This window comes from Hydra viridissima, unplaced genomic scaffold, assembly GCF_058129835.1.
Source record: "Hydra viridissima isolate aposymbiotic clone 2 unplaced genomic scaffold, HvirCarnegie_v1 scaffold_4, whole genome shotgun sequence".
Classification (NCBI taxonomy): domain Eukaryota; kingdom Metazoa; phylum Cnidaria; class Hydrozoa; order Anthoathecata; family Hydridae; genus Hydra; species Hydra viridissima.
In genome coordinates this window covers 8,746,650-8,771,662 of record NW_028324303.1, presented here as the reverse complement: position 1 = coordinate 8,771,662, position 25,013 = coordinate 8,746,650, and the positions used below count along the sequence as shown (strand labels likewise).

General features: G+C 29.9%; 1 protein-coding gene across 4 annotated transcripts; it reads left to right on the top strand.

Moving 5' to 3' along the window:
• Window positions 1–865: 865 nt before the first annotated feature.
• Window positions 866–24,966, top strand: LOC145183708 (U3 small nucleolar RNA-associated protein 25 homolog). Of its 4 annotated transcripts, none has more exons than XM_090084556.1 (20): window positions 866–947; window positions 1,410–1,527; window positions 2,339–2,476; window positions 3,121–3,298; window positions 3,703–3,779; window positions 4,074–4,157; window positions 4,289–4,349; window positions 4,501–4,639; window positions 10,554–10,610; window positions 10,701–10,818; window positions 10,985–11,066; window positions 11,197–11,353; window positions 13,137–13,230; window positions 15,983–16,068; window positions 16,177–16,259; window positions 16,361–16,437; window positions 16,569–16,640; window positions 16,944–17,068; window positions 24,465–24,563; window positions 24,662–24,966. In XM_090084556.1, exons 1-20 carry the CDS (start codon window positions 919–921, stop codon window positions 24,912–24,914), a joined length of 2,127 nt encoding a protein of 708 aa, XP_089940682.1. In that variant the 5' UTR covers window positions 866–918; the 3' UTR covers window positions 24,915–24,966. The 4 variants fall into 4 exon arrangements, with proteins under 4 accessions (XP_089940682.1, XP_089940680.1, XP_089940683.1 ...); XM_090084554.1 differs by having other exon boundaries at window positions 16,343–16,437; XM_090084555.1 differs by having other exon boundaries at window positions 867–947; window positions 2,339–2,470; window positions 16,343–16,437.
• Window positions 24,967–25,013: the final 47 nt, after the last annotated feature.

The window sequence follows — 25,013 nt, the reverse complement described above, 5'->3', positions numbered from 1 at the left end:
TACTCAGAAATTTCAAAATGAAGTCAATTACAATCAAAAAATTTATCGCAACATCATCAGGCAGCTTTTAAATTTTAAAAAATCAACTTGAAATATTGTAAATTTCAAATTATTTTCAATTGCGTGCAAATGGGTTGCAAAGCAGTTTCTAGTGAGATCAATGGCAAGTTATTGGTATGGCGAGGACAAAAAATCACACAAACGTTCAAATAGGCAAAATACTTCACGTTTCTGAATATTGCGTTCGAAAAATCATCAAAATATAGGAACTTACCAAGGGCATCTCCGACATGCAGCGTACTGGGAGACCATCCAAACTCAGCAACCGTGACAAAAGTGGTATATTCAGAATGAGCAGAGAAAACCCCAGACTCAGCTACAAAAAGCTTGCACAAATCTTCAACGACTCAAAAAATAATCCAAAAGTTAGCAGAGAGCTCGTGAGACGAACATTGTTGGACAAAGGTAATGGAACGTAAACAGCTGCTAGAAAACCTATTCTTTCAATCACGGATAAACGTAAACGACGAGTGTGGTCCAAAGAAAGGCTGGACTAGTCTGTAGAACAGTGGGCAAATGTTATTTGGAGTGATCAAGCTAATTTTCAAGTCGTAAACCGCAAGAGAAGAATGTGAAAAGATTTGCAACTGAGAAATATTCAGACAGGTTTTTGCAACATCGTCGACAAGGCGGTGGAGGTTCGGTTGGCATCTGGGGATGTTTTTCTCACAAAGGTATAGGCTTCTGTGAGCTGTACAAACAGAGAAAAAGCAAACAGAGAAACAGAATGTCAAACAAAGTCTTGGATTCAGTTATTCGCATAAAATCTTATTTAATGAGCCGAAAGATTTGTTGTAAAGACTTTAACATTCCCGAATCAAATGATTTCAAAGGTCGGAAATAAAATTTACGCAACAGATGCATGCGAAAATGAAGACGACCTCCAAGTACTGACGGAACTTTATTAAATGTTTTAGAGATTAATACTTCACCAAATAAATTTTTGAATAAAATAGTTCTACTTTACTTCTTTTTTTTTTTTTTTTGTTCTGATTTATTTCTGGTTTATTTTTTATTCATTTTTGGCTTATTGCCGAAAAAAAACCTGGCAACCCTGAGTAGCGCCAAATTTTGTATATGCAGTTAACATACTTAAGTTATATATGCTAAATGCTATTATATAAATAACTTAAGTTATATTTTTATACAAAGTAGCTATATAAGTTAGTATATGATAAGAAGAATTTTATTTCAAAAATTGCTAGTTTTTTAGTTGTTTTTTTTTTTTTTAAACAAGCTGTCAATGTAAGTTTCTGGACAGTTAAAAAACCTTCAAAAATGCTAATATTGTATTTTTGAAAATGCCAATATTATTTTTGATTTCTGTTTAAGAATCTGTTTATGTTTAGAACCATGAAGCGACATGTCTCTTACTCAAAAAATGGAAAGTCTGGGAAAAAACAAAAGTTGACTGAAAATGCAGGAGGAATATCTAGGAAAAAAGCCAAAGAAAAAAAACACCAAGAGGTAATTAATGATCTACATATAGCATATATTTTTATACTTTAAATTTTTTGTTAGATTAAAATAAAAAAGAAAGAAGGCTTTCAAGATTGTCTGCCTATTACCAATTTGGTTGTATGTTTTTTTTTAAATGAAGAAATACTATAGGTCTATTATATGAAAAAAATGTATATTTAGTTTATAGAAAATAAACACTTTTGAAGCAAATGGTAATATCTTTTTCCTTTGGATAAAATGTTAATTAGAAAATTGAAAAAAAGTCAATAACGATAAAAACAAAAAACAAAAAAAAAACAAAGTAAGAAGATAAAACAAGAAATATATCAAATTAAGAAGGAAATCTTACAGTTCTTTTCCTCCAGAAGTGAATCTGAGGAGCTTAGGAAGTAGTGAGAGTTGTGCATCTTGAAACTTTGTATTTAAGGATAAGAAAAGAAGCATTTATACTCTTCACATTTCATTCAAAGTAGTTTTATTTTTTGTTTAATTTTAATATTTTATAATAAATAAATTGGTTAACCCTTAAATGCATAGTGTTGCAGAAATGTAACATTTATTTAACACATATACAACATTTTTAAGATAAGTTTAAAATATCAAAATATCAAAATTAGACAAGATAAGATAAAATAAGATATCAAAATTGAAATATCATTTTCAAATTTATTTTAATTGAATAGACATCAAAATACATGTATATGATTTTTTCTGATGTTTTTAAAAAAATCGTGCATTTAAGGGTTAACTTTTTATATTCTAAACTTTATAAAACATGTTATTGATATTGATATGAAATTAGAAAGAACTTCTTTAGATCAATGAAGCTAATGAAATGCTTAAACAGCCCGATATCTTTATGGATAATGTAAAAGAAGATGCCTTTGCTGACCTAATGAAGTCACTCAAATCCAACAAACAAATTGTCAAAACATTACTCAGTTCAAAAGTAAAAGTAATTTGTTATGAATTTATATAGTTAAAGGTTTTGTATAAACCTATAGGTCTTGAATAAAATATAAAATAATAGCATTAATTGTATTCTTTATATATATATATATATATATATATATATATATATATATATATATATATATATATATATATATATATATATATATATATATATATATATATATTTATATATTTATATATATTTAACTTTTTCATAAGTAATTTCATTTTGTTTTAGCTCATAAAATAATTTAAAGGGAGATATCTGTTAGGGTGTGTCATAGTCAGGACAAACTTAAAAAGCTTTCATCAATTTAAGCTTTATCTACATCAGCTGTCTGTCTTAACTCTGAAAGGAAAACTTGTAACATGAAATGTAAATCATCCACCTTCTGAAGCTTTGCAACAAGTTCTAAGAAAATGTAAAGTGTAGAGAAATCCACTTCTCAGTTGTTAAATACTAATGGATTTTAATTTAAATTCTTCCTTTAATACTTCAAGTTATATACACGTTTTTAAATAGTATCTAAAATTAATTTTAAAAATTATCAGTATGATACACCCTAATATTTTTAATGTATGTGTAAAATGTTTAAGGAATAAGTTCAACACATATATCTCTCATAGATCTAAATATTATTTTAGAATGACATTGAGGACTTAACTTGTCATTTAACTGAAGTTATTGAAGTAGAGAAGAGTAGTAAGGAAGAAACAAATGATACTGATAATTATAGCAATAATGAAGAAAAATCTGAAAGTAGTTCAGATGAGGAAGAGATGATTATAAAAGAAACCTATGCTTCAAATTTAACATATGAAGGCTTGTTACTTTTTTTTACTTAAATTTGTTCAGTCCAATTAATTTGCTATAATTTTTAACAAAAACGGAATAGTTGTTTTGAGATAACAACAATTTTACTGAAACAAATGGTTGTCTAGAATTTCTAGAACACACACTAAGTGAAAAATTCTAATGAAACCCATTTAAAGTAGATATTTTATAAAAAAATTTTGTTACTTATCCTATTTTATTTGTGTATATTGTTTACAACAAGTACAACTAAGGTTCTTAGTAATTTTTCAAATTGTTAAAATTATTTAAATATATATTTATAGAAGTAAAGATCCAGGCCCTATCTATGAATAATAACATGATAAAACTTTTTCTTATAAATAAATATTGTAGAAAAATGTTCTTAAACAAGTTTTTGAATAATTTTTCAGACCCTTTTAAAGTACATTTTGAAAATCAACTAAGAGAGGAGCAAGTCAAAAAAGATTATGTAGTGACTGACATTGAGGTTATTATTTGTATTCTTGATAATTATTTACAGTTTTATAATCAATTATAATCTTGCTTTAGCTTTAATTATTTACAAAAATATATAACTGTTAAATTTATATCCTAAATTATTAGTTATAGTTGTATTTATAGAAGTCTACAATTAAAATGGATATTTACATGTTAACACTATATAATATATATTTGTGTTTGTATTATACAAGTTAATTATATAATATATAAAGCTGAAATTGTTTTTATATTCTTGAAAATGATTTCTAGCTAATAAATCCTAGATTAAAATTTTTATTAGTTGAACAAGAAGTATGCATGTAAGATTTATATTGGTGCTTTTGACAATGTACTTTCACAAAAAAACCTATTACAGCAAGCTTGTGTAAGATCTTTTAAATTCTTGACTCTTTTTAAAATTGAGTGTAGTTTTTAAAGAATCAAGATTATTTTCAGTTCTGTTTGTTTATTGTTATTATAATGATTTTTTTTCTTTTTTTTATGATTTTTGTTTAGATTAAACAAAAGTTAATTGAAGAATGGTCAACATTTAACAAAGTAAAATCAAATAAAAAAGGTTTTTTTATTTATGTCTATGAAAAGATGAATTTAAATTTTTAAATATTTAAGTAATTTTCTAACCATCTAAAAAACCTCTTTTATGCGTTCAAATATATCAATTTTTAGCTCAGAAATTTTTGTTTAATTTTGTATAATTTTTTAATTAGGTTGCATGACTGAACTTCAAAAACAATTATTTACTTATATTGCATCATACAAAGATATACTTTTTACTGATCGTTTATTATCTAATGGAGAAGAAATACGTAGGTTATATTGTCTTCATGCAGTGAACCATGTGTTAAAGTAAGTCTTTCTTTTTTTCTTTTTTTTTTTTGGGTAAACATATTAAGTTAAGAAAATATAATTAAAATTTCTTTTCTGCAAAACAAATCTATCATTATTATAAAAATCTATTGTTAATACATAAATACATTTATTTTTTAAACTTTATGTGTGTTATATTTATTAAAAATTAAATACAATATTAAACATTAGGCTTTAATCAAATATATAGTCACTACAATTTTGATATTTAATAATGTATTACATTCTTCTGTAACTATCAGCTTTAAAGGAAATAAAGAACCACTCATTTTTTGTCTTGCTAAAAACAGCATGAAATAAAACACATATGCATTAATACCTTGAGTAGATATCAATAAAGTTAAGCCTATCTCAACAAATTCACGACGGAGCAAAAATATTCCATTTTTAACTAAAGAAATCAACCACATGCTCAAACAAAATATTATTTAAGTAAGCCGCAGCCCTTCGGTGTACTCAATGCTTTGTGGTATCTTCAGGGCACAAAAATTGCTTAATAATTGATTATTCAAATACAATCAACTTACACACGCTATTAGATTCATACTCAACACCACAAATTGACAACATGTTACATGAAATAGCAGCCAATAACGTTTTTAGTACTATTGACCTTAAATCCGCATACCATCAGGTAAAAGTATGACCAAAAGACTATAAACTAACTGCATTTGAAGCTAATGGTAGACTTTACGATTTCATAAGATTACCTTTTGGTTGCACTAATGCTGTGCCAATCTTTAAAGAGTAATGGACAAAGTTATCCAGACCAAAGAGCTGGAAAACACCTATGCTTACCTTAACAATTTGATTATTGGGGGAAAAGATGACCTTGAGCATGACATAAACCTAAAAAGGTTCCTAAACGCAGCTAAAGATGCCAAATATAGAGATAAACATGGAAAAGAGTTATTTTAAAAAAACTAAAATAGAATTTTTAGGCCATATTATTAAGAGCAGTACCATAAAACCCGACCCAAAGAGATACGAAGCCTTAATGAATATGCCAGATCCATGAACTTTACGAGAACTAAATAGAATGATTGGATTTTTTTGCATATTACGCCAAATGGATCCAAAATTGCACCAAACTAACTCTGCCACTTATTGAAGCAAGGAAAGGTTTTTCATCCCGGAGTCTAACCACACATGCCAAAGTAGCAATCAAAATGCTTAAAAATAAACTAGTTGAAGCATATCTGGCCTCTCCTGATTTTAAACTCCTGCTAACTATAGAAACAGGCGCTTCCGACAAAGCTCTTGGAGGAACATTACTAAAGCTAGGCAGGCCTGGCTTTTCAAGGGCACTAACGAATGCCGAAAAGAAGCATGTGGTTGTTGAGAAAGAAGCTGTAGCTATAGTGGAATGCTGCAGAAGATGGAAACATCTAATCAACTCGGTTCCACTCACTAACATTGTCACAAATCAAAAATCAATTTGGCTTATTTTTAATAAACAGGAGTCAACAAAAATTAAAAATGATAAATTTACTCGCTGGCGCTTAGAGTTGGCAGATGTCAACTATACAACCACATATAGACTGGGCCACAAAAATACTGCTGCTGATGCCCTCTCCCGATGTTGTTCATTACAAAGTACCTCAAGATCATTACACTATATCCACTCCCAACTATATCATCCAGGAGTTAAAAGACTGTTACACTATTGCAAGAGCCAGAACTTACCTTACTTGACCACAGAAATTAAGCAACAAACTAACAACTGTACCATGTGCAATGAAATTAAACCACATTTCTACAAGCCTCCAACAAGTCATCTTATTCAGCCAACTAGACCGTGGGAATGTTTATCCATGGACTTTGTTGGTCCCCCCTTCAATCAATCAATACATGCTCATGGTAGTTGACGAATATCACGATACCCATTTGCGTTTCCGTGTTACGATATAACTGCAGATACTGTTATATGTCATCTCCTCAGTCTATTCTCATTTGGTTCACCATCCTCAATACACACACATCAGGAGACACAATATGAAAGCGTAAAACTTCAAAAATTCCTTAAAAGAAATAGTGTCATCAAAACAAGAACTACTCCCTATCACCCACAAGACAATGGGCAATGTGAAAAGACAAATGGTACTATATTAAAAGCAATTAGCCTAGGCCTAAAAACATTAAATGTGGGAAAAGAAAAGAAATAAGTAGTCTTACAAATGGTTCTATCTTCAGTAAGAGGACTACTATGTACAGCTACCAATGAAACATCACATCAAAGGATGATGAACCTCCAATGTTCATCCATAGTAGGTACCGTACTACCAGATTTTCTAGCTGAGTAGATTTCTGTAATCCTTTACAGACGGTAAATCAGATAGAAGGGAGATTCACTTGTTGACAAAGTCCAACTGATAGAAACAATATCTCCCTATTTTGCACGCGTCAGATTTCAAAGTGGTAAGATTGATACAGTATCGGCAAAGATCTTGCTCCATTTAATAAAAAAGACTCATTGGCAGAATGTAGTAGTTATGCAGAGCCGGTCCAACAATAACCTGGTGAAATATGTAAAGACCAAATATCCATTCAGGAAAATCAAGGGCGGCATGCCTCAACCAAAACCAGTGAAATTATTTTAACCCCACATAATGATCTTGAGAACTCTTCAATGGATGGCATCACAAAGATCAATGCACCAGAAATAGGCACACCCGGCCAGTTTGTTTCTCAAAGCCCTGCTACCCTAGAAACACAGAACAGTACATTTTCAAGATTCAGACATAATATTAAAAAACCAAAAAACCTAAACAATTACATCACTCATTAACTCAAAATTATTTTATTTAAAAAAAATGGAGAAGACTGTTATATTTATTAAAAGCTCTGATCTAAAGACGTCATTTCCCTTCCTTGATGGTTTAATGCCTCAGCAAACCGTATTTATTAAAAAATTTTTTCTTCTTACATTTTTAACTTACTTTGTTGTTGTAGTGACTTTATATATTTAGTTAAAGCCTAATATTTAATATTGTATTTTGTTGCAGGCTCACAACAATGTGTAATATGTATTGTATAAAGCCCAAAGTTTGTATGTGTGTATATGGGTGTGTTCTTTATACAAATCTACAGTTTTGATCCAATCCTCACCAAATTTTGCACACAGTTCTAATTATCTAAAAACCTGGTGCATTGCGCCAGGTATTTTAGATAATTTAAAATATATTGTATCATATAGGGTGAAACTTTAGTACTAGCAACAAAACAGAACAGTTTTTAATTGATTTCCAAAACATAAGTTGTTGTATCAATTATTTTCTTTAGAAAAAGGTTTTACTAATTACTCAAAAGTAAAAAGTTTAAGTAATGGATTGATTAAAAAACTAACAGTTATGTTCTAATAATTTTAGTATTTATCATTAGCATAAATGTTCTAAAAAAACTATTATATTTAACATTCAAAAAAGCTACTGCAACTTAGTTCACTGTTATTTAGTTCACTGTTAATTTGCAGTGCAACAAAACTTTACAGTTGATTCTACTGTTTTACCATATTCAGTACAGTTGATCAAATCATACCTCTCATTAAATATTAAGAAAGTAGTTTCAACAGATGAATTGTACTTTGGAGGATAAGATTAGACAATCATTTAAAAGTTCATTCCCCAATCTTCTCCAAGTTATAGAATACATTTTTCTTCACAACTTTTATTCTTTAGCCATTTTAACTCAATATTGTTGGAAATGCAAGATTCTGATCTGCCAAGCAAGTGTTTCTATTGCTCAATTTCAAAATGTTAATAACTCTATTCTTTTCTAATATTATTTTTTGTTTTTTTGAGAGAAAAAATGTTATTATTCCCCTTTTACCACTAGATTCTTTTTTTCTTTTAATATATAACATCAGTTGCATTTGCTTTCAATTTTTTAAAATCAAGGTTGCTCTTTCACATCACACTTTTGCAAAAATTGTTTTCAAAGAACCTTTTGTTATCGGGGTCATTCCATTTTTATGCACCTGATCAAAGCAGGAGTTTTTTAATCTTTTTCAAATTCATACATTTAGCTAAAATTTTTTCTACAAGAAAAATGGTGTTTTTTTTTTTGTTTTATAGATTCATTATGGTTTTGTCTATGTTAAAAAAAATATTCTTCTATTTAAAAATAGAAAATGGCGTATAGGTTATAAGTCCTTCAAAGTAGTAGTTTTAATAAAATTATTTTGATAAGTTATTATGTGTTTCTAAAATTTTTTACTTCCATGTTTTTAAAAACAATAGACAAAATTGTTAAAAGCTAATAGGCAAACACATAACATATGTTAAAAGATAATGGGCAAACACATAACATGTGTTAAAAGATAATGGGCAAAATTTTTATTACATAACATTTAAGATGCCTACCTACTTCATGGTCATTCCAGCCAATATCAATGAAGGGCAATTGTGAAGATTTCATATTTTTACTATTATGGTAAAAAATTGGTGTTAAAAAAAATTATTCTTGAAAATGTCCTATTACATTCATTCTTCATTTCTAATAATTTTAAATTGTTTTACTTGTTAACAGTGCAAATGCACCAAAAAATATTTTAGTCAAATTTTATTTTTCATTCAAATTGAAATTTGATTAAACTTAAAGTTTTAGTGAATTTGCTTAAGAAATCAGAATTTGCTGTATGAAATCAAAAAAGTATGCTTGAGTTTTTTACAAAAGCTTTGGCAAAATAATATAAATATATGTCAAACTGGGTACTGTAAGTCTATTTCTAGTTAAAATCATTGCAATATTTTCCAAATTTTTAGACCTATTTCTCTATTGCATAGACTGAAGTTACATTTCATACCTGTATGAAAGATGACTTAACTCTTTGAAAAAGAGAAATAGGAAAGTTTTAGCAATAGACAAAAAGGAAAAAAATTGATCAGCTTCTGTGGATTGTTTATAAACATTCTAAAAAATGCAATAAAAAGGTGAGACCACTGAATGTGAGAGCATCATAAATTTTGTCAAGTAAAAGTCTAATGGCAAGTTTTTGTGAACTCACAATAAGTGTTATCAAAATCACCAAATATTTTTCTTTTCTCAATTTAAAAAATTGGCATATCGAGAAGCAGAAGCTGTCTCACTAAAGTCGTTTCAAACAATGTTTAGATGTTTTAAGGAGAGAGAAGTGGAAGCAAGTTACTTTTAGCAATCAAATTAATTTCTGAGTAATAGATAGGAAGAGTAAGGTCCTTGTGAAAAGCGTCAGTATTTGGGGCTCTTTTAATTTTAAAGAAGTAGGTATGTGCAATTTTAACCAGTACACCTACCTAGGGATACTAGAAACTGTAAGATTCCATCAGCAGACATAGTAGTTAAACAAAATAAATGGTAAGAGTTCCAACAAGATGAGGCTCATGCTCACAGTGTTTACTCATTCGAAGCACAGTTGGAAAAAGAAATATGTCCTGGCCAGTTAGATCATCAAATTTGAATCAATTAAAGCTGTTTGGGGTTAGCTGTACAAATTATTAGTCAAAATAAGAGTAAGGATAACCTGAAACAAAAATTAAAAGCAATTTAGAAAAGAATTCCTACCAAAATTTTCAACAATTTAGTGAAATCAGTGCAAAAGAGATCTATAGAATACATAAAACCACAAGGGAACCTTTTTAAATACTAAGTTTCCTTCTTTTTGTTGTCATGTCTATATTGTTTTATCAAAATTTTTATTGTTTATTTTCTTATTCTCTATTAGAAAAATGTGTAATAAAATTATTATTTTAGTATGATACTTTGTTATAAATTTATTTTGATTAAAATACAGTATTTCATTAAAGTATTAAGATTTAAAACTACTTTATTATAATCAATTAAACTTCTATTAAAGAGAATTCTCCTACCTTAAGCTAGCTTTCTTGTTATTATCTTGTCATTCATAATGTTTTAGATCAAGATCTCAAGTAAAAAAGAATAATGCCAAGTTAGCTGCTTCTGAAAGCATAGGGTAATGAACTAGGGTAATTTTTAATCATTTTTATGCTGTGTTCAGTCTATCATTATAATTTTTTTAATGTGTTTGACTCTTTTGATTTAGAGATTTTCGTGATCAAGGGCTTACTCGTCCAAAAGTGTTGATGTTAGTTCCTTTCAAAGATTCCTGCTTGAAAATCGTAAATAACCTTATCAAACTTGTACTAGGGAATAGACCAAAGGTACTATAGTGCTTAAAAGAAATAACAAAATAATTACAATAAGTTTATTACAAAAAACCAGGCTTATTGCAATCTTATTCTTTAAATAGTCTTTTTTTTCCTTAAATATTTTTAATAAATTTTTATAAAATTTTCCTTAACAAAAAAAATTATTCAACATTTACAGGTGCAAGTTATGCAAAAAAAGAGATTCAATGAAGAATTCTCAAAAGACCCTTGTGAAAAACAATCAAAAGCTGAAAGATCAGGTTTATTATTTTTCTAAAGGTTTGGGATACATATGAATGTTTGTTTTAAAATATTTAGAAATAATTCTTACTGAAAGGTTCATATAAAAATACTTAAAAATTCATGTAAAAAATAATTTCTATTTTACAGAGGATTTTAAAACAATGTTTCAAGGAAATACTGATGATGATTTCAAAGTTGGTGTTGCAGTTGCTAAAAATACGATTAAGCTTTATGCTCCTTTTTATCATGCTGATATCATAATTGCTTCACCTCTAGGACTTAGAAGAATCATTGCTACAGAAGGGTATTTTTGTTTATTTGAGATAACAAGAATTCTACTGAAAAAAATGGTTGTCTAGAATTTCTAGAACATACACTAATGCCCCTATTGAATGTTGGGACTGGAAGATTAATTTAGTTGGCAAAATACTAAAATCTCCTTTCCTTAAAACAGTCAATCCTTCTGTCACAAATTTGTCCTCTTACAATCCTACAATTATTTGGAATACTTTGTTCTATGAAAAAATATTTTTACAAGTCTTTAAATTGTTTTATTAGAGATATTGATGTGAGTTTCTATTTTTGGTTGAAATCTCCAAAATAGTTGGATCTCTTGCTTACTTAAAAGTTCCATTAAAAAACTGTAAAGTAGCACTCTTGTCACCACTTTCTTTTTTTAATTAAAGATAGACGAATTGGTGATTGTGAAAATATGTTTGCTTATGGAACCATGTCTTTTATCTCTTAATACAATCAGAAAAAGTCTGGCTTGGTCTATTGTTTATTGTGAAGATTACCTAAGGTATTTGGGTGAGAAGTTTGACTCACAAATATTTTTTAGAATTAGAATTTTAGCAATACAAGTTATAAGGAAAGCCAAAAATTGTGTTTAAATAGAATCTTATAAAAAAAGTATTGCTATTCTTTGGATCAGAATTAAAAAAGGATTGCTAATCTGTGGATCAGTAAATAATGTAGAGTGCTGCCCAACATTTTTAGTTAGCCAAAAACCTTACCCATATAAAACTGCGTGATTTGAAAAAAAGGCTAAGACTTTCTTTTTAGTTGTTTTTTTTTAAAAAAGAGCACAAAACTGTGTAATAATGTTAATTAGGTTGCAGACAGTTTTAGAAATAAGCATTCAAACTTTTTATATTTTTAAATTTCCATTTTTTAAATATGAAAGTTATATATTTTTTAAACATATCCTTCATTAATGTGACTTCTATCAACACATTTTATAGTTTTTTAATATTTGGGATGAAAAAAAAGGATTTGGCTATTTTTCTCCTTAACCTACATTTATGAAAGTTTAAATTCTATTTAATCTAATTGATGCTCATTGTAAAGCTAATAATTGCAAATTTATGATAGCATAAGACTCACTTAGTAATATCCACATGATATATTTTATAAACCTTTTCAAATGAATTTCTTAAAAAAAAATGTTTTGGATTTTTTTGGGAACTTTAAATCAAATTCAAAAGTACTGAAAAATCTCTGTAAAATACTATATGTTATTTAGATTTAAAGGGATGTTTCAGCTGTTACCCATTGTTGTAGAGATTTTTCAAATATTACCTAGTACAATTAAAAAAAGAGAGAACAATTTACAATTTTCTTACGCAACATAAAAGCCGGTAATATAGGCAAAAAGAAATTTTTTTCACAATTTTAATTCAAAATCTTTTCTTTAGATTAATCAATTACTTTTTTTTTAACTTTTCTATCAGAACAATTTTAAAAACTATATTGGGTTTTTTATATTCTGAATACTTTAACTATCAATCCAATTCTATTTTTAAAGATGTCTATGTTCTCTTTTTTTTGAAATTTATCTACTAATTTTCTAACTTTTTGTACGTAAAATGCTTTTTGTTTTCATGTTTTTCTCTTTTTGCCAATTCTAAACAATCAAGTGCAAGAGCTTGACCAAGAGAAGTTTCTCAGAATTTTTTCTGCTTCTATAGATTAACATAAAGTTATTCATAAGTTAATTCAGTTAATTTTTTTTATCAAATATGTATTATGTTTTTCGCTATTCATATTTTGAACAAAAATTCTAAAATAATAACTTATTTTTTTAGAGAAAAACAAGACTTTGACTTCCTATCTTGCATAGAAATTGTAATTATGGACCAAATTGATGTATTTAGTATGCAAAATTGGGAGCATGTTATAGTGAGTATCTTTTATTTGTGACAAATTTATTTTTGTTCCAACCCCAATTTGACAGCTATTTTTGAAAACTATTTAATTAGGAATAATTAATGTATTTAAAGGCTATAGACTTGATTTAATCCTAAATTGTTTGTAATATTTTCCCAAAAATACATTACAACTATTTTGTCTTTTCTTAAGAAATGAGCCGTATTTTGAGTCTTCAGATTCCAATTGTTCCAGAATACTTGTCTTAATCTTGTAGGTCAACTGAAAGCATATTAGTATTTTAGTTTTACTGATATTTACTGCAAAATGTTTATTCTCTTACTAGTAGTTTTTTCTAAATTTTGACCTTTTCATCAGGGTTATGGAACCCTTTGTAGATCTTTACCACCTTCACTAGCTTTTCTGAATCAAACCAGTTCTTGGTCTTTGTCCAGATGAAATCATATGTTGAGAACCACCTCTCAATGGAGGCTGAAGTGGCTGGACAGGAGTGCTGGGGCGCCAAAAACTCACATGCTCAAAAAAATCACTTAGGTAAATTCTGACTGTGTGAGACATGGGCAAAAACATATCTAATGTACATTAAAATTTTTACTATTGGCATCAAAATGGCAGTATTTCCAATATCATTTTCCAGCAATCTCATATAATGAGCACTGCATCCATGTCAGAACTGCTGGATACTCTTTCAGAGTCGGTTCCCTCATCTTGACCTGTTTATCTGTGCAGATATCAAATACACCATTTCCATACTATGTTTTTACCTCTACAATTTCTTCATCAAGGATCATGAAGTAAAAATCTGCAGTTTTCTCTGCTCCAGAGTCAACAATGTTGTGCACAAAACTCTTTTTTCCATCATGGGTGAGTGGGCAAAGATTAAATCATTCTGAACACTTGATCACCTATCTTGGCAGATAACCAGTGTGATTTTGTTTTCAAGTTCCTTACAAATCTCAATTAAGAGATCGTTGTACACATCATTCACCTCTTTCTACTCTTCTCCTATATTCTTTTGATTTTACAGAATATATCCAGTCTGCAGAAGTGAACAAAGCTTTTGAAACTCTGGCTCCTCACTGACTGAAAAGGTTTGAGCTGAAGAAAAAGCGAGCAATCTGCTTATCTAAAGAATTTTTCTAATAGGTAGATGTTCTGACAACAAAATTTTTCAATTCAGAAGGTTTCAGTTTACTTGCTTTTGTTGGGGTGGAAAATGGACTTACAAAAACCAACACATTTGACAGATCTAAAGCATTAGAAGCAACACTATTACTGATCATTGAGTTTCCAATATTATATTCTGTTTTATATTTTTTGCTCTTTGTTATCTTGCATTTTTCTAGATGTACACAAACACTCTTCACTTTATTACTGATCTTCAGTTCACAGTGGTTGCACTTAATTGTGTTCCTATCAACTTTCACTCAAAAACTCTTTTGGATCAAAGTTAGAGATAAAGATGCTTTAATTTAAAAAAACCTGTTTGTTTTTTTTCTTCTTTTTTTCTTTTTATAAAAAAAATACAGCTTTTTTCAAGTCCTTGTTACTTGTGAGTACTTTTTATTTTTTTAAAAAAAATCATATTAGATTTTTGTATTTTTAATGGTTTTGTTGTTAAGGAGGTCAGCAATCTGAACTCTTTTCAGACTTTTGCAGTATTTTTTAGGCAATTGTTCTTTTAACAGTATTTTTTCAGACAATTCTTTTTTTTTTTTCTTTTTTGTGTTATTTTATCAAAATTTGTAGGGTAGATAATATCTTAAAGTTAACTGAAATGTTTTTATAACCGAAATGTTTTTTTTATAATGATACTGTAGATTGTTTAGGTAAATAAAGTAGTGTTACTTGTAGAATGAACAATAAGTAAGCGCTATAGAAATCAGAAAGTTATTTAGATGGTCAATTAAATTTAATATATATATATTTTTTCGCTTCCTTTACAAAGATGTAAATAAAACAGGATGCATTTTAAGGTCATCATATCAATCATTGTTTGAGATTGTGTTATTGTTTATAATCATGGTCTTAAAAAGAGGTTGTATTATATTTGTAATTTCTGTTATATTCTTCTCAGTAGCTTACTAAATTAAATCTGCAACACACTGAACATCCTTGTGATGGCAAAATAGAGGTAATTCAATTTGTTTAAAATTAAAGCAAAATGTTTAGTAATGTAAATGGTCTTTGTAAGTGAAAATTGAATCCTCTATGAATGCAATTTGAAAAAAAAGTTGGATAAAAAAATGGTAAACTCTGTGAGTTTAGTTTATATGGATATTATTGTATAAATAACAACTATCAGCAAGAATGCTGTGGTTTCTACGATAAGAAAATTACTAGTGAAGAAAAATCACAATAAAAGTCTGTTGAAATTGTTCACTTAACTTTCTTTATGGTTCATATTAACAGATTTGGAAGCTGTTCAGTAACTGCACAATGATTTGTATGCCAACCTTAAAATGCACCCTGTTTTGTTTACATTTAGATTTTATTTACATATTTACACACTGTTGAATAAGCATAAATTTAAATACACATGCTTATAAGTTGATATAAACATACATATAAATTGATATAGCACACTTATTAATTAATGTAAGCATACTTGTAAATTAATATCACATCCTTATAAATAGTATTTTAGTCTAGTTTTGAATGACATTTTAAAACAATTTTCTTTAGTATTTCCATAGCTAAGAAGAACTTTTGTGTTCACATTATATATAGCTATATTTATAATTGAAATGTTTATTCATTTTAGCATGTCTTTGATTACATGAATTTGACCCCAAGACAGTCTCATGATGCAGATTTCTCTAGAGTTCGTATGTGGTGTGTTGATGGTCTGTGAGTGGTTTCCTTAATTTGTGTTTTGTTTTTGTTTTGTTTTTTTTCTGTGTAACGTTTTTTAAATATTTTTTGGTTCAAGTAATACTTTTTTTTTAATAAATGTAGGTCAAAGTTCTACAGACAAAGTCTTCTTTTCAGCAGCATACAATCAGCAGAGATTCAGTGCGTGTTTAACAAATACTGTTTTAGTATCTTTCTATTTTTGTCAATTTTTAACTCACTTCTTGTTAACCAGTCTGTATTTGTAACAAAATATATAAGAAAAAAATAGCTTTAACTTTGTTTACTGATTATAATGGAAAAATGAAAATAGCTTTAAAGGAAGTAAATGGGGCTGTGGAACAAGTTGCTACATGTGTTCCCCAAGTATATAATTTTCTGTTTTGCCTATTTAATACAAATTTTAGGAACTTCTGTTGACATGAATAAAACTTAATTAACTAAACTAAGTTTTTGTATCAATTTTTCCATATAGAAAATATTTTGCTTGTACTTAGATATATCAACGGTTTAAATGCTCCTTTTACAGCCAGTGTGCAGACATGCGGTTTATTTATTTTATAAATAAGGTATGTTTCTCACAAAATGTTTAAATGTTAACATTAAAGATGAATTAACTTATCAAGAAAAAATTTTCTTTAAAGAATTTGAAGTTTTAATTTTTTTTATTTCATCGTTAGACACCGATGACAATAATACTGTGATCGGTATCTGACATTTTGTACGAAGGTTAAGAATCTAGTTTTTACATTCTTCTCTAAACTTTACTCGTTCTAATTATTAGTAGGTTATGAAGCATTGCCAGTTGACTATCAATTTTATGTAATATTTGCATGTTTCTTCTTAAGTTGTTAACAGTATATGCTTTTTAGGTTCTGCCTGACTTTAAAAGTCAACTTTGTTATAGCACTGCTGTTTTCATCCCATCATACTTTGATTTTATTCGTATTCGCAACCACTTCAAAAAAGAGGAACTTAGTTTTGTTCAAATATCAGAGTAATTTTTAATCTTTTTCATATTTATGTGTTTTTGTATAAAAAAAAATTAAACAGTTACTACGGTAACTGCGTGTTTAAGATGTTCTTTGTAATGGTTTTTAGATTTATTTAGTAACAAAATATTACAGATATTACAAAATTAGAAGTGAGCAAAAACAGAAAAGGGTTAAGAAAAGTAGACAGTAATTTGAAGTATTTCTTGAAGTTTCAAGTTTGGTTCTTGCACTCATTCGGTTCTTGCACTTAGCAAGGATCAGAAAGTTTTGATAATTTTATCGAATAGAATTTAACCAAACCATAGTGAATCATCTAACATAAGCATGGTGGACCAAAGTCAGTTCAAAGTAAGCTCTAGCGTTCTTGAAACTCTTTCTCGAAACTAATCGAGAGTCTCGATTGAATCGATAATGATATCGAAATAAGAGTTTCGAGAATAAGGTTGGTTTTGGTATCGATATTGAAACCAGTTTCGAGAATGAGTTATATTATTCTCGAAATATATCGAGAATCTTGATATCGAAATACATTTCGAGAAATATCAAGAAATATCGAGAGATTTCGAGAGATATTGAGATTTTTTGATTTTTTAACAAATTTTTCCTACTTTTATATGGCTCGATCACTTCAACATAAGCAAAAATTGAGCATCTCTAATTTCAGATTAACTCGTTAATTTGTTATTGTTTTGAAAATGAAAAAACCACAACAAATTTTAAAATTTTTTAAATATCAAATAGAATTCAAGAAATTTAAAGAAAAATCAACTAAAGAAGACTTTTAAAGGTGATTTTTTTGTTAAAAACAGCATTTTAAATGTAACAATAGAATAAAATATTGATTTTAACATAATTTTTACTCTTTTTAAGGAATTGTCATGTATTTTAAAGAACATACCTTTAGCTTAGGCTTTAAGAAAACTTTTAAAGGTGACTTTTTGTTAAAAAATAGCATTTTAAAAGTTACAGTAGAATTCTTTTAACGAATTGTAACGTATTCTAACGAACTTAGGCTAAAAGCAACCTTTTTTTGGGAAAAGACAAGTACTTGGAAAGTCTTAAAACCTACATGACGTGCCTAATTAAGTTCCTGATTTATTTTTGAGTTACTAAAACTTTTTTTTTTTTTTTATTATTTAATGAATATTGGATTATTTACTAATACCTGAAGCATCCAAGCCATCTTTAACCATCACCATGCCTAGGCCAAGATCTGCTATTTGGAAATACTATGAAGAAGAGCTGTCTGTTGTAGATAAGCAAAGGGTTACAAGAGCAAAATGCAAGGAGTGTGGCTCTTACCTACAAATCAAGCAAATGAACACATCTGGATTAAGGTCTCATTTGGGTCAGTATCATATTGAAAAGTTTTGTGAGTTGGAAAAGACCAATTTGGAAAAAAAGCTTCAGGCTGACACACAATATGATGAAGTGGAAAGAGTCTACACTCAGGATGCCAACTATGAAAAGCAAAGAGGGGAAGAAAGAGGTGGCAGAGATCCTGTAGTGCTTGGCCAAAGAATTAAGAAGAGAAAGTTGGCTTCACCATCAAAGGCAAGCTATCAAACTACCTTGGACAAGTACAAGAAGTACCGGCCACAACAACCCGAGCAGCTTTGGATGGACTTGGAGATCACTAAATTTTTAGCCAGAGCTAGTTTGCCCTTCAATCTGGTTGAAACTAAGCTCTTCAAGGATTTCATGAAGCAAGTCTGCCCAAAATACACTGTCAAAGCAGCTGGACCAAGTATGAAACTTGTTATATTGTTATATTGTTAAAATAAATGATTATGGGGTGTATTTGTTTTAATTGGGATAAAATTTTGATTACCCCTTCCCAGTGGTCTTATATTGACCCTAAATTCCCTTAAAAAAGAATATCTTTCATTTTTCTACCACCTACCTGCTCAAATTTTTTTTTTGAAACTAAAAAAAAATCTTTTTTTGTCATATTTTATATTTATAACAATTTTCTTTTGTTTTCAGATTGTCATTGTCTCAAGAGTTGGCCAAATCTTCTCAAATCAGCTTGTCTTCTGATCTCTGGTCTTCTAGAAATAATTATTCATATATGGCCATCACTCTCCACTACATCAATCCTGCTTTTGACCTCAGGAATTTTGTTGTTGGAGTTCTTCCTTTCAATGGTCGTCACACGTCCGAAGCAATTGCTACTAAACTGGATGAGTAAGTTATTAAAGAAATTCTATGTTTGATAATTGCCTAATTGACAATTGATATTTATTGAAATTTATCGAAATTTATCGATATTTCTCGATATTTATCAAGTTTTCTCGATATTTTTTAGTTTTAAACTAATTGAAAAAGTAATTTTTGCGTTTATTATCAATATTTACACTAAAATTATTTTTTGTAATCAAAGTTTTCTTGATATTTACGAATTTTTTAGTTTTGAACTTAATTTAGCCTTTGTTATCAAGGCACTTTAATTAAAGTCTTGAAAAGTAACTTTTTTATAACTATAAGCATTTAAAAATCAATAGTTTCAATTTTTATGCCTTAACTTAAGTTATAATGAAGTTACTTTTCAAGACTTTTCGAGAGATATCGAGAAATAACAATATATAACGATATGTTAACTATTGTCCTTTATTTTTAGGTATGTTAGTGAACTTCGTGAAGACACTGCCAATGATGTAGAAGTCACCTACACACATGACTCGGCTCAGAATATGATTGCGTCAATTCTAAAGAGCAAGCATGTCGATCACTCCTTGAAATGTGCTGACCACCTTCAATTTGGTTACTACAGAATGCAAAAAAGTTGTTGGACTCAATTTTTACAGTGCTCTAATTATGGCCATCAGTCTGACCAAAGGGTGCCACAAATCTCCTTTGTCTGAGCAAAGAATCAAGAAAGAAATCAAATTCATGCTTGAGGATGATGAAGTTGAAGACAAGGATGCCATCAAATATCTCAAAATCATCACTCTAGTCAAGACCCGATGGAATTCTAATTTTTTCAAAATGCGTCGAGTCCTCTTGTCAATCAAGAATAATCCAGGAAGTGACCCATCCTAATTGGCTGAGGTAATTCCATCAGAAGATCAATTTGATCTCTTTGACGAGGTTTTGCCATTCCTTGGACGAGTTGCTGATGTGTCAGAGTCAATCTCAGCTGAAAAAGTGCCCACAATCCACAGGGTTAATGCTCATATCTATGCTCTACATGTTTGGGCTGAAAGAGCCTTGCAAAGTGGTGTCTCTCCTGCTGCTGAATTTTTCTTTCGAAAGTTCATCAAGAACCTGCTGGATCGATTTCCTGCCTGTGGTGCTACAAACATTTTTTACCTTGTTGGCAACATGTTGAACCCCCTTTATCAAGGAAAAGGACTGAAAAAAATTGCAGCTGAAAGCTACGATGCTGCTTACAAAGTACTGATCACAGATCATGATTGCCACAAAAAGAGGTTGAAGTCTTTTGAAGAATCCAGAACTACTGCTTCCGCCGCTCCACAAGTTGTGCCAATTGATGATCCTCTTTTTGAAGTGGCAGTAGAGGTTGATGATCCTGCCCCATTGCCAGCCACAGTTCCAACAAAATCCAAAAACCAGACTGAATTCGAAATGTATTCTGCTATGCCTGGATGTGATATGGAAGTACTCCAATTCTGGTCTGAGAACAAGGCCAAGTTTCCTCTCCTTGCCGAAGCTTCCAGGAAGTGGCTCTGTGTGCCAGCCTCATCTGCACCTTCTGAAAGAGTCTTTAGTGTTGGAGGTGCCATTGTCACTCACAAAAGGACCAAACTGCAACCAGAACAAGTGGAGAAACTCATCTATGTTCAAACAAACATTAAAAAAAGTCACTATGGACAAAATTTGGCTTTGCTCAAAAGATGAGATTGCAGACCCAGAAAAATCCGATGTGCCTATGGATAATGTCTATGACCCAAACACTGCCAGTGTCCCACCCAGTGCCCCACCCAGTGTGCCACACAGTGTCCCATCTTCTGTACCTGGAACTCCACCTGAGACCGTGGAAATCGATGATGATGATGATGATGACGACGACGACGACGACGACGACAATGAGGATGCACCAATGCCAAGCCCAAGCAGTTTAATGTGATTTTCATCAACCTTCTATGCTTTTCTAGCTTTTAGAATCTTGGCTTAAAGCTTTTCTCCATTAAAATTTACATTTTTGAGCTTATTTCTGTGTTTTTCCAAGAAATTTAAAATAAAGTATCAGAATTTTTAAGTATAAACTTTTTTATTTTTAAAATATTACTTGATATTTCTCGAAATGTCTCGAAATCTCTCAATATTTCTCGAAATATATCAATATTCTCGATTGAATCGATAATAATATCGAAACCCATTCTCGAAATAAAGTTTTTTTCAGTCTCGATATCGAAATTTCTCGAAAAGACTTTTTTATTTCGATATCATTATCGAAATTTCTCGAAACAAAAAGTTTCGAGAACGCTAGAGCTTAGTTCAAAGAATTAATAAGTAGATTTTCCCATGATATTTCTTTCATATTTTTTTTCCCTAGAGAAAACTTCCTAGTATTAATTAGTGCACGTGTTTTTAAGTGTTGAATAAATAACTCTTAAGCGACACTTTAAGATAAGCATATTTTTTTTATCAAGTTGCAATTTTGCAGTGTAGCAATATAGAAAATTTTTTGTGAATAATAACTACAACTGTTGCGATAAATTTTGCTTTAGAGGGTATGTTCTTTGTGTTTTATCGAAAATTTAATTCAAATAAGTGGCATAACTATTGTCCTGTAAATTTTAAAAACACTATATAAAAATTGCAATTTATTTTTCGTTTTTTAATTTTCAAAGCATGCAACTAATTTTTTCCATTTATATCCAGGCTAATTTTTTTTATATAGAATGACCACAACCCTAAGGTGTTCAGATATATAAAATTTGGCTGCCCTGGTCTGCCCGTTTAATTTTTGTATAATTTTTTCAGAACGAGTGTATTCTACTACAAAATTGGAATTATTTGAAGAATGGCATACGTAAACATACGAAGGAAGAACGAAATTCTCTTCAGTGTGACTTTAATCTGAAAGACTATAGTATAGAAAATGTGACTAGTGATTCGCGAAAAAAATATAATTAAAAATTACAAGCATATCCACTAAATTTGCAGAAAAGTAGAATGCAGCCAATAGAACAATGGATAAGTTTTTAAATAAAAATAAAAGTAGGTTAAAGGGCAGTAATTTAGAATTTAAGAAAAGTTTGAGTCGCTCCTGTGCTTCCAAGACATCTGAAGAAAGTTGGCCTCAAGGTCGCCTCAAACTTTAAAGACTCGTAAAAATAATAAAATAAAAACCAAAAGACTTAAAGTTGTAGATCTAGTGAATCGCGGAGTGCCAGTGAACTAACCACAGCTGTTGAAATGGCACACCGTTTATCGGGTCAAAGAAGCAAAGCTACTTCTATTAAAAAAAAGTACAGAAACACTAGGGCGAAGAAAAACTTCTGATGTGATTTGTGGCGGCAGACAGATGAGTAGTAAAGAGGCATTAGCTCATTATGTAGATTCCAAGTGTACTAGTCACTCTTATAAACAAACAAGAAAGTGGTCTCTGAAAGCAGGACATGAAGTATTTCCGTCTTACCATAATTTATGTAAATCCAAAGAGTCGTGCAACCCTCCAGAAGACTTTATTTCTGTCTCAGAAACGCGGGCTTTTGAAAAATTGACTTTGTGTTTCCGTTAATCGGCCATATTGAATAAACCAACTGGCCGATTCCACTAAATCGTCACTTACATTAATAAGCAAATAGGGATGTGACGGAAGTTCTGGCAAAAGTACCCAAAAAACAAAGATTTGAGAACTCCGATGCTAATGACGAGTTTCTGTTTGTAATTTACATTTGTCCCATTGAGATTGAGTGATGACTGTCATATCTTATTTGGCAAAATCCCTGGCCATCATCACTTTATTGCCAACCAATTAAATTCATCTTTTCAAAAGAAACACATGAAGTTACTGTAACAGAAACTAACAAAGTTTTGAAAGAAATATCTGAACTTCTTCCGGCAATATGTACTGTTGTTGAATCTAAATTTATTGTAAAACATAATCTGTTACTTACGATGACAGACGGAAAAGTATGCAATGCTTTAACTGACACGCGTTCAACTCAAAAACGTTATATCTGTGGTGTTACTCAAAAATGGTTGAATAAAAAGGCGCGGTTGATAAAAAAGGGAAAAAGTTTTGATTTGTCTTCCTTGCATGCTTGGATCCGTACATTTGAATACTTGCTGCACATTAGCTGCCGCTTGGACATAAAAAGTGGCAAGCTAGAGCCAATAAATGTCGTATCAAACAACGTTCGGAAGAAATCAAACAAAAGTTTAAGCGTAAAAAATTTGAGTTATTGTTGACAGGCCGAAACCTCGTTATGGCAAAGCAAATGATGGTAACACAGCTCACAGGTCTTTTCTAAATCTAGAAAAGAGCGGAGGATTACAGGATTAGACGCCGAATTAGTTAAAAAATTTAGTGTTTTGTTAAGAACGCTATCTTCTGGCCATGGCATAGCGTCAAATTTTTAACTTTGTTCTGAAACTAAAACTTTATATTTAGATTTTCATTCGTGGTATTACATGCCTGTTACAGTGCACGAAATGTTATTGCATAGCACTGAAGTTATAAAGTCGTGTATTCTTCCAATTGGTCAGCTCTTAGAAGAATCTCAAGAAGCACGAAATAAAGATTGCAGAAGATTTCGAGAGCATCATGTTAGGAAAAATTCGCGTATTTTTTTACAAATATAGGTTTGCTGAATATGCTCGTAATAACATCTGACCCTGTTATCAATTCACTTAGAGAACTGCCTGCAAGATGAAGCGAAGAATTGCCAGAAGAGGTTTTGAATTTAATTGTCCTGCTTCCAAAAAAAAGTAAATTGTAATTTGTCCGATAAATCATTTAATGTTTCAAATGATGGTCTTCTGAAGATTCAAGTGTTCGGAGGAGTCAAATGATGAGTTTTCTGATAACTGAATATAACTTTTGTTGCATAGTTTTACTCATCCTTGTTTTTTAAATATATTTTTTGTTTGGTACTTCATTTTTTTACATAACGATTGTCGCTGCGATGAGGGAGTGAAAGCGTGGGTTGAGATCGAGGGGGCTTGCCACATCCCGCCGCAAAAAAATAGACTCTTAAGTTATTAAACCCTGGGTAATTATTCAATAAAACAAAGTATTGCTTATTTTAACCATTCGTGACTAGAACAATCAAATTAGTGAAAATGTTTTTGTCCAGCTGACTATGTATTAGACGATTCACTGTGCAAAGGTTTAATAAAGTATATAAAAATGTTCTAGCATGTTAAACTTCAGTTATCCAATCTCCAGGTTTTTAACTTTTAAATCATTTTTATTTCTTTCAGGTATTCAAAGCGTTCAAATATATCTCGTTCGCGAACTTTGTTCGGTGAAAAGAAAAAACATTTCATTTTGTTAACCGAAAGGTTTTATTTCTTTTACAGGTTTGCGTTTTTTTTTTAAGATTTCTGAGTTCAATGTTTTTCTGGGAAGTTAAAAGCTCTTTTAAATGTTTAAAGTCGCATTGTTTTACTTTTTTCAGGTACAAAATACGTGGAATAAAGCATATTATTTTTTACGATCTTCCACAATATCCTAACTTCTATGCAGAATTTCTTAATTTTATGGAATCTCCCTCCGATGGATGTAACTCGAACTTGACTTCATCTTGTAATATAATATTTAGTAATTTCGACGGTTACAAACTTGAAGCAATCCTTGGTACAACAAGATGTAAACAAATGATAACTTCAAAAAAAGACTTACATATGATTGTTTCAGGAAAAGAGTTCTAAAAATTGTTAAAAATGCAGAAGTTTTATAAGGAAAAAATAATCACTGTTAAAAGTTTTGCATTAAAGTTCTTATGTGTTCTATCCATATTGAAAATGATT

Coding starts and splice junctions, on each gene's coding strand:
- LOC145183708 (XM_090084554.1), top strand. CDS start 919: ATGCATGCGAAAATGAAGACGACCTCCAA. Junction 948..1,409: donor AAAATGAAGACGACCTCCAA/GTACTGACGGAA, acceptor GTTTATGTTTAG/AACCATGAAGCGACATGTCT. Junction 2,477..3,120: donor TACTCAGTTCAAAAGTAAAA/GTAATTTGTTAT, acceptor ATATTATTTTAG/AATGACATTGAGGACTTAAC.